Source organism: Onychostruthus taczanowskii, unplaced genomic scaffold, assembly GCF_017590055.1.
Source record: "Onychostruthus taczanowskii isolate IOZ18803 unplaced genomic scaffold, ASM1759005v1 scaffold34, whole genome shotgun sequence".
Classification (NCBI taxonomy): Eukaryota; Metazoa; Chordata; class Aves; order Passeriformes; family Passeridae; genus Onychostruthus; species Onychostruthus taczanowskii.
This window is the reverse complement of record NW_024500794.1, coordinates 5,618,470-5,628,811: the sequence shown is the minus strand read 5'-3', so window position 1 is coordinate 5,628,811 and position 10,342 is coordinate 5,618,470. Positions and strand designations below refer to the sequence as shown.

Sequence of the window (10,342 nt, the reverse complement as noted above, 5' to 3'; positions counted from 1 at the left end):
ATGGCACAAGTGACATTCTGTGACTCAGTTTCCCTTCATAAAGTAAAGCTGACTTCCAAAGTGGAGAATACTGATAACAAAGGAGAGTGCTACAGAATTAGAAAACAGTGCTGCTTATTATCTTAATAGTAAGTGATATAAGTCAAATTATTTGTCTTTGAAGTGTTTGTATTTATGTACAGTTTATAGTGTAACTAACAGTAAGTATAAACACTTGATGTATCAGTATTATAATAAAATACGTCAGTCCTCTGGTAAAAATGCTACACCTGTATGACCTTTCTCAAGTTCTGAAACGTCTCACAGGTTCCTGAGACGTGCTGCATGTTAAGCACTGATGTATTGTTGATATTGTTTCAGTTCTATGTATCTGTGCAGCTTCAACATGCAAGTTGGGGGGGGGGCTGCACTGGAAATAAAATACTTTAATAAAAAAGGTAAAATATAATTAAATATAGTGTAGTCTAGGGGGAACAAAATAAAACCGATGAAAAAGCTGTCAGTGGAATTGTTTCCGTGCCACTCACCTTGGTGAAGCTACCATGTCAGGTTTCATTTAATATACAGCTGTTAAATGGACTAACCATCTTGTTTCACCTTTCTCCACCACTGCTGGATTACATACCTTACTTCTTTGTTCACAGGAAGTTCATGAAGTGGATCATGGTCTTATTAACCAGCTACTTGCTGATTCAGAGGAGACTCTTAATTCATGCACAGAGAAAATGCAGGGTCCTGCTCAGTATAGCTGGAGTGCTGACTGGAGCTTTTGGGTAATGTGATTGAGCTCTCTGCTAATTTGGTTTTAATTTATAAATATAATACATGTCTGTTTTAATTTACATATGTGTGTATATGTACAAGCTTTATATCCACAGTTCTTAAGTTGCTTTGTAGTCATGAATTAGTCAAGTGTTCTCCACCCATGTAGTGAGGCAGGTAATTTTATCATTACTGGCTTACTAAAGTGTAAGGTGAGACTGAGAGGGGGTGAAGTTGTTTATCTGATGTCTCAGATCACGTTAGTGACAGATCTCATGGCTTCTGTGACCAGTCCTGTCTCCCAGGTCCCGGCATGAACCCATCCAGTGTTTCTGATGCCTACAGAAAGACATTTTTGATGCTCTGGTGCTTTTTAAGCGTAAGGGCTGAATTTTGATTCTTCGTGGTGGTTGGTGGTTCTGAATTGCATTCCTAGTGTTTGTTTTTGTCAAGTAAACACATTTGTTTTCCACAAGAGTAAATAAACTTCCTGTGTTTTCTGTAAAAATTGACTTTGTGAATAAAAAAGGCAGAAAATAAGTAATTCAGTTTTTTTCCTTTCCGGGGAAATGCCTGACTGAAAGCAGGGGGTGTAATAAATAATAAGTGCTTATTTCAGTACTTTTCTTTTGGTAGATTTTTTTTAAATGCCTTGAGAGAAGGTGGATATGTGTGTGTGTAGACTTGGAGTGTATGTTTTGCTGTTAATTTGGTGCATGGATTGCTATTGTTTGACAGGGGAGGAGACCACGTGTGCATGGAGCCACAGGCAGGGTAACAGCTGATCTTGTGGGAGACATAGAGTGAGGAAGGGAGTCTGACTCAGGTTCTGTATCAGGTGTCCTCAGTACAGCCGTGTGCTTCAGCTCATAGAACATCATCTGGTCCATTGTGTCCTTCTCCTGAGAAGGTTGTTACAGTGTCCATTGTGCTTAGCAGGTGAAAGATTGAGTAACCAGTGAAGGCCAGAAGGAGTCCATGGCAGAGCCGTGAGCAGAAACGGGGGATCAGATTTTCCAACTCCTTGTTTACAAACCTAGCTTGTATGTTTTCATTACTCCTCTTCACAAGCAGATGTCCTGCTGGTCAGGACATCTGTTTTTGCATCTCAGGCCATAGGATAAATCCCCTCCAAATGCATGTGTACTCTTAAAAATGCTGTAGTAATTTGGAGCCAATGGAAATGGGACAGGACTAATAAAATCCCAGTAGGTCAGAGGCTTGTGTTGCTAGAGTGAGTTCTTGGGGTGTTCAGTATTTTCTTTGCTATCCCTACAGGAACAAGGATGATCCAGGGCTGTCCTGCCTGCGCCCAGCTGTGTGTCTGTACTTGAGTTGATAGGAAGTCATGCTGTGCAGACATTGCAACTGCCAGCTATGCTCTTGTTAGGTGGCAAACTAGGTTGTGTAAACTAATGCTCGATGGTTTGTATACAGCACTAACACAGGTGGTATTCTGTGTGAGGAATAAACCTGTTTTGGTCTTGGTGTCGGGTTGTTGGACCTGCAGTTAACAACTCAGTGTTTCTTTGATAGGCCTGGTGATTGAAAATAAAGTTATTAGTGTATTCTATATGGAGAATGAAGATGTGCTATTGGCTTTGCACTCTTAGGTTTGAGACATGTGCTGAAGGCTTGAAGTTTCTTTGACCAGAGCTTTGAGCCTGCACGGTGCAGGGTATTGTGGATATTGTGTGTCCTCACAGTGCCACTCTCTGCTTCCTGTAGTAATGTGTGCCTGTAACTTCAGGAGACTGGGATCCTTCAGTGCGGTGGCAGCTGCTGTGTGAGGTGTTTTTCACTGTGATTAAATTATTATCTTCTGTCTGATTTATACTCCAAGACCTTAGTATGTGTTTGATGTTGGTGTTTATCTGGTTCTGCAAACATGACCTTGCAGTTAAAACAAAGTAATTGCAAATACTTCCCTCTTGCAAGATAATGCTGTGGCTGGAAATGTTGTAGCCTTACCGTCTGTCACTGATTAGTTTTAAAAGCCTGTACCAGTGTGGTTGCAGGAAGCCACGGTGCTTATTTTCTCAGCCTCAAGGCAGCTGAATTGTAAAGCAGCAAGAACCAGAAAGTCACAAATTTGAGGTGAAAATTAATTAATTCTCTTTAAAATGTTATGTCATTGGCATCTCTCCTTGCTCTTGACAGAAAATGTTTCAGTAACTTGCATAGTTGGTGATCAGCTGCTGACTATTAAACCAAATTGTTAAGTCTCCCTAAATTCTGAGTCATAGTAAATGCGTAGGTGATAGCGTGGAATGCAGCCTGTTGCAGTGTGTGAAGCGTGTGTCACTAACATTTGACAAAGGTGATCTTAGTGTCCTGTGGCAGGTGGGGACCTGTTATGCTCGTTGCCACTCTTGAGTCACTAGAATGGAGGAATTGCTAAAACAGCAGGGCTAGCTTCTGTAGCATCCAGGGATCAGCTTCCTTGCCAGGGTTATTTGCTTGGAGAGGCTGCATGTTTCCAGCAACCTAGGTTTGTTACGAGAGTTCATTACTTCTGAGAGTGATGTACTCTTGTTTTGCTTATGACAGAAACCAAACGTGGATGTTAGAGCCCGACTGGTTTGACTTCAATTTTTCATGGGTTGAGTGGGAGTAGGCGGCTGTGCCATGCCTCTGGAAGTTAGGCCAGGTACCACGAATGTCAATAGGTGCTGTGAGCACAGGTAATTAGCAGTAGGCTAGGGTTGGTAGCCTCTGGGACACAATCTCTCTCCTGGCTATGGTGAGTGGGGAAAAGGGTAGCTGAAAAATTATCAGGGAGGGAAGAAGAGTATCCTGCTATGTGGAATTTTTCTTATCGCATAAGAAAAACCCCAAAAAACTGCTTTGGATATCTTTATTGAATAATTTTGAGAAATAATTGGTTTTCTCTGTTACTGTAAGCAATTTTTAAACTGATAGTATTACTGACTGCTATTTTTAAGGTTGACAGTGTATCATGGGGTATTTTTGAATTTTGTTTTTGGGGTTTTTTTTCCCCTCTACCTGAAGGTGGACAAAGCTGGACTTCTATAAACTCACTGGAAGAAGAAAAAAAGATTGCTTGCAAGCTTAATCTTGGGGCTTTCTCTCTCCACTGGAAACTGTAAAGCTTTTATCTCCAGTTGATTAAACAGTCCTAGTTTTGGCAACTGCAAATAGATAATGAGAGTCAAAGATGACTGGAAATTGTTATATCTGGAAGCCTTATCTCAGGATTCTGAATTCACTTTTTTATCCTTTTTTATGCCCTTCATACTGAAATACGGTTCAGTTTAATATCCTTGAAAGAAGAAACCTGTGAAAGCCTTAAGTATTTTCCTACCATAGTGAAGAAGGTAAGGGTGAATGAGGAAGCTAATGGAAAGGATCCTTGCATCAAAAGTGAGGGTGTTGTGTCTGGGAATTCTAGTTTGTATTAATGAACAGTCACATGTATGTCTACAGTAAGAAGAACCCCAAAAACGTAAGTCCTTCCCTTGGAATGAAAAGGTAGGTGGAATGAGTGGAAATCAAATGATCATCTCAGAAAGTTGCTTGTATTTGAGAGGCTTCTTTAAGAATTTGAAAATGTGAGATGTCAAGGAGGTGTTGGAAAGAAGATAATAAAAAAGGCTTAAAAAGGCAATTGATTGGAGTGTAAGTTGGATGCTAGTTTAAGGAGTTGGTCAGTGTGAAAGAGTTGAAAATAGAAGCAAATAATTGATACAGTGAAAATAAGCCTTTTACTTTTCATAATATAAAACAGCTGAGGTTGCACAAGATGGAAAAAGTATTTTTGAATTTTTACACGCATGGATCTGGTTTCTACAAGAAAGTTTGGGAGTGTGTGACAATATGTATGGCAAGGATGCAGTAAGCATATGACTCAAAGCTGCACAAGGAGGGATGCAGATATGTGTCACAATTTGGAAGATAACTTACTGAAGCACAGATACACATTGAGGCACTTTGGGGCCCAAGACTGGTAGGGTTAAATGAAGTATTTCTTGTATCTATAGTTGTTTGAATCCTCCTTCCACCTTTCTCTGACGACTCACACCACTCTTGGAATGGCTTACTGGGCTGGTTGAAGTGGTTATTGTTTTGGGGGCTGTTATTTAATGCCTTGTGACAATAGCTCTCTCTTATGTTGTATACTTGGTATGTTGTTTCTTTTTATCTGTGCCTCCAAATATTTGGGATGTGGAGTGATGCCCTGTTCTTCTAAGTTCTTCCAAGCCTTCTGATGTTTACATTCTTGTAACAAACTTTCTCACGCACTTTATGTAAATAATTAATTGTTTTGCATTCTTTTCTGGAGGAGAAGAAATTTAATGAACTGTTAGTTTGTCCGCTGTCATTGGAAAGGTGGCACTGTCACCCTCCAATCCACTGTCACTTTTGAAAATCTATAAACGTTGGAGTCAGAAATTAAATGTCATTCTCTTTACCTTAGAGATTCCAGTACCCACGTCACTTTATTTCGTGTCCTATAGCAAGGGTGGAGGAGATACATCAGTTCTCTTGACATTGGAGGAGGAGTTTTGGCCTCCTTTTTATTTGCTGGTATGAAGCAGTCTGCGAAGGAGGATGAGAATTGGTTAAATTAATTGCTATAGGTCTACAAAGAGAATAAAAGCCTTTAAGCACATTAATGCTGCATTTTGGTGTTTTGTTGGTTGGGCTTTTGTTTATTTGGTTTGGTTTTTTAAAATGCCCTAGCTTTAGTACAAATAGCTTTTGCTGTAGTTGTAGGACTGACATGTTGTTTGTTTACCTGCCTGGAATCTCCAGAAAGAGGTACCTTTTTTCAGCCCTTTGATAGCCCTGATTATACAGCAGCAGTGTTTCAACCTGGTGGGAAGACAGAGTGCAGTTCTAACCAACCCTTGAACATGGGTGATTAGGCTGATTAGGGGTTTTCTCCCTTCTTTTCCTACTGGGAATGTCTTTAGTGCTGTTGATGCAGCTCCAGACCGAGGACTGATGTAGATGTGGTTGACACAAAATTTTGACCAGTTCTAAGCAAAGACTGCCAGTGGTGCCTTGTCAAAATTAAGCTTTTGCCAGCTGCAACACTAGGTAGTTCTATATGACATGAATTATTGCTATACATATAAATTAGTCTAGAACCTGAAGATTAAGTATACAAGGTCAGAAAGAAAATACTTCAGATTTGTGTGATGTACTTATTTTTTTCTAGCCACTAGGAGAAAAACCATTAGAAAGGCAACATGGTTCAGGAAATCTGCATGGAGTTGGAATAGTGATATCCTTTTAATGAAAGGGAAGTCCATAAGTTGCAGAATAAGAGCTTTAAAAGTCAACTCTAGGAGATGGAAAAAAGATTTTTTTAAACATTTTATTTTTGGCCTTAGCTGTTCGTCTACAGTTGGTATTTCTGCAAACAGGTAGTGGTGTAGCACTGTTTTTTTCAGGTCTGCTACAGGTGAACAACTTGTATATAAGGAAAGGAAGGAAGACAGGTAGATAAAACTGCAAGATATGATTTTTTTGTGGTATGTTAAGTCATTAGCAGCAGCCAGGAGAAGTTTTGGGGCAATTGCTTGGTGAGTGCCACTTTCCATGGAATTTCAAGTGCAGTAAGGTGACTGGCAGGCTTAATGAGATGACCAGAGTAATTTATAGCAAAGCATTTTATGTAATTGGGCACAGTCACTCCTGCATTATTATCTATGTAGTGTTGTGGTTTAATATGCTCCTTCAGGTTTTCACTGTAGTTCTGATTGAAAGTATTTATGTCTCCTTGTGTGAGTAGCTGAAACCTAAATGGCACCAAGGGAAATTACTACCTTGGTGATTGTTTCCTGCATGATGATGTTTTCTGATCCTTGTTTGGGCACTGTTACTAAACTTAAATATAGATCAGAGATGCAGTTACAGAGACCGATTTTACTGGCAGGGTAAGGAGGGAAATGTTCAGCTGAAGGGTGCTGTTAATTTGCTTCTGTATTTGGCTACTTTGGCATCAAATAATCTTGGTTGGGACTTTGTTGCAGGTCAGGAAGATGAGTTGAGAAGTTATGTCTTGTAGTTTCTTTATTGTATAAGACATTTTTCATCACCCTGAAAACATCTGGATTTTCCCTGTGTCTGTTAAATGGATCAAATTAGTCTAAATACAGGCAGTTTGAACTTTTTTTTTATTACTTGGGCAGCCTGCAGTGAAAGATCAGGTGAAAAAACAGATGTTCTTAACCAATAACATTGGCTACTTGTTTCATACACGTGCTATAAAAACAAATGTGAGTCAGATGAAACTGCTGTTCAGAAAGGAATGTATTTTGTTATCCAAAAGGAAATAATCTTGATTTTAATTGCCATTGCATCATAATACTTAGTACACTTATGGCTGTTGATACCTGGACATAGTTACAAGACTCAAAATTACCCTGGAGAGTAGACAGATTGACTTGAGCTAAAGGGTAACTTTGTGCTGGAGGATGACAAACTCACTTCAAGTACCCTTAACTTGTGTTAAGTGTTAAGGTAGTGCAGAGTTCATCCAAACACACTTGGTTTATTTGCATTGTTTGTTTTAGAAGCTGGTGTATCACAGGACTTTGTGGTTATATTTTGATTTACCCTTTTCCTTTTTGTTAAATCTTTATGGGGTAGACAAAATTACTAAAATAAAACAAAAAGAATGCTTGAATGCTGCATTTATGAAGTCAAGAAAGTAGATACAGGTCCACAATTTTTCTCTAAAATGAGAAGGAGTTTGGCAGTTAAGAGCCTTGTGAACTTGGCTTGTGCTAGTTCTGGGAGGCAATAGGAGATGTGGTTTCTGGTCAGAGGCGTTATAGGAATAGTTTACTACCAGGTTCAAAGATGTTATTGCCAGCTAGGGACATGTTTATGAGGATGCTGAATAAATCTGAGACTGGGACACCGTGGCTCTTAAAAGCAGTTTAATTTCTAATTCAGAAGTGAGGAAGATGTTTGTCCATGGAAGTGTCCAAAGCTCTTGAACTTCTTACTTAATTTTCATATTTAAAATCTAAGTGTTTATTTCATCCAAACTCAGAGGTGCTTGGTGGCAGTTATATAAATAATTATATTTGAAACTGAAATAATCAGCCTCATTGCTAATTGCAAATGTCCACACTCAGGTGTTCAGTCAGCTGCAGATGGTGTTATCTTATGAACAGGAAATGCACTTAAAATAGTCTGTGCTAATGCTGTTACTGGGACCTGAGTCACACTGGTACCCAGGCTCTGTTAAGGCCTTGCTGAGATCACTGTGAATCCTCTCACTGGCTTTCTGATGGAAATAAATTGCCAGTGAATATTTTTCTGTATGGATATACTTCCCAATATTTTGCTGCTCTTTCAGAACAGGAAGATTCCCTGTGATGTATCCTGTCTTTGCCTTGGGAAAGCAGAAGAGTTACCTTGTTTTTCTGGTGAAACCAGTTCCTGCTATTTACATATATAGCTGATCTTGACAGCAGAAGTGCAGGTCCTCCAGAGCCACCACCCAGCTAGGCACACAGAGACAGCTACTTACCCTCGCCAGAAGCTGGGGCTGCAACATGACTGTAAATACAGCCTCTTTTTGTTCCATTATCTTCTCCTTTCAGACTTTCAGATTGAAATCAGAGTGATTAAAATGCCTTGACATGCATTTTTCTGTTTTTCTGTCAGTTTCCTCAGCAGGGCTGTGCTCTTTGTTGCTGACTCCATGTAGTTAGTTGTGGAAAGGGAGAGCCAGTGTAAAGAGAGCAGAATAGGTGCATGGCTGCTGTTCCCCCCTCAGAGCAGGCAGAGATCTGTTGGGCATGCAGAACTCTGTATCCTTTGCCTCAAAGTGCCTGTGAAGAGCTGAACTCTGGGTGGCTGGTAATGTACACATTTTGGGGAATTTGGTTGTACATGAAGCATGCCCTGATGTCCTGAGCTCCTGCTCTGAACCTCAGCCTGAGAAGGTGTCGCAGTAAGGGCTTGACTTAAAACAGGGGACAGTGCCTGAGTTTTGTGTGGGAGTAGATTTGTCTCCAGATGTGCTCTTCAGGCTGGTTCATGGATTGTGGCATGCCCTGATGTCCTGAGCTCCTGCTCTGAACCTCAGCCTGAGAAGGTGTCGCAGTAAGGGCTTGACTTAAAACAGGGGACAGTGCCTGAGTTTTGTGTGGGAGTAGATTTGTCTCCATGCTGAGCTGCCACTGCAGATGTGCTCTTCGGGCTGGTTCATGGATTGTAGCCTTCAGCGATGCAGAGAGGAGGGGTGCTAGGCATTTAGCGCTTCTTTCCAAGCTGGTGTTTCCCTGGTGATAGTACTTTTCCTCTGCTATTCCCGTTGGGACTTCTGTGAACTTGAAGTGATTTATGTTACTGCAGTCTGCTTCCCAAAATCAGTTTTGTTGATGGTGGTTTTAGATCGGAGCTGGGCAGTTCTTAAATGTCACCCCTGCATAAGTTTTCTTTGCCCAGTTGCTGCAGCATTTGTGTGCCTGTTCTGCAAGGCTAGGGTGTTTCAGCCTGTTTTCCAAGCTGGCATGCAAGCAGAGGCTGGCAGCATGCTAGCTAGCACTGCTGGAGGGTGGCCAGCACCAGCTCTGAGCAAGTGGGTGAGAGTGGGGGGAGCTGTAGAGGCTTTGGCCAGGGATTTGTATGGTTTGGAACAGGCTGCAGGCAGCTAGAGGAGGTATGTGTAGGGGGTGTGTGTCTTCTGACTTTACATTAGCTTCATGCCTCAGTCAGTTTTATTCTGAAATGGAGCATATGCTTTGCTCTGCAAAGCACTTGCACTGTACGTGGCAAGTTGAGATTTTTATCTCCAAATCAGAGTTGTTATGAAAGTACATTGGCTTCACTGTTAAAATGCTTTAAAACACTTGCAGGAAAAAAAAGAAAAAGTACTGAATACTGCAAAACCATTGCTTCAGAATAAGTAGAGGATAGTCTCAATCCAAGCTCTTTTTTTTCCAGGAAAAATATATATATTACTAGTAATGGCAGGAGGCTTTCTTATAATTGATAAGAAGGTTATCAGTTTGTTTCCCAAGTACCTTGTTGGAAACAAGCACCTTCAGCTGAACCCTATTTCAGTGAAATGGGAAAATGAGCTAATTGTGGTGTGACCTTGAAGGAGAAATTTCTGGAAGTTCTCACATGTTCCAAACTGAAATACTCTGTTATAAAATTCTTCCCAGTCTGTTCTACTGTTGTGGTTTGTTGGGTAGGGTTTTTTTCGGGGTTTTGTTTTGGTTTGGTTTTTTTCTTGGGGGGAGGTTTCCTTTTTTTTTTATTTTTAAAGAACATGAAAAATGTAATCTCTAACTGCTTATGCAATTCAAAGTTCTCTGAAGAAATACCTTTATATTTTCAACTCTAAGTCTTTTAATTTTCTTCTTGGGAAGGATGCCAGATTTTAAAATTCTTCACAAAAATGTTACCTTTGTTATAATTATATAACCTGATGTTAGCAGCATAGTATTTCATAGGATGTTAAATTTTCTTGTCTGTCAAAATCATAATTGTAACAACTTTGGTTGTGGATTTTCTAGGCTGTTTTTCAAGCCATGCTCCACCATGTTTTGATATTCATACTTACATAGATGAAGCTCAAGCGTGA

At 40.2% G+C, this 10,342-nt stretch overlaps 1 protein-coding gene across 4 annotated transcripts in view; it reads left to right on the top strand.

Annotated features, from left to right (window-relative positions):
* Nucleotides 1-10,342, top strand: part of GRAMD1C (GRAM domain containing 1C) — a 52,674-nt gene that overhangs the window by 970 nt on the left and 41,362 nt on the right. For 3 of the 4 annotated variants that reach the window (XM_041410820.1, XM_041410823.1, XM_041410821.1), the window contains exon 2: nt 645-773. In XM_041410820.1, coding sequence (XP_041266754.1) covers nt 645-773 — 129 coding nt within the window. Of the gene's footprint in view, nt 1-2; nt 129-644; nt 774-10,342 lie in introns of those variants that run through there. The other variant, XM_041410822.1, reaches the window with a different exon arrangement.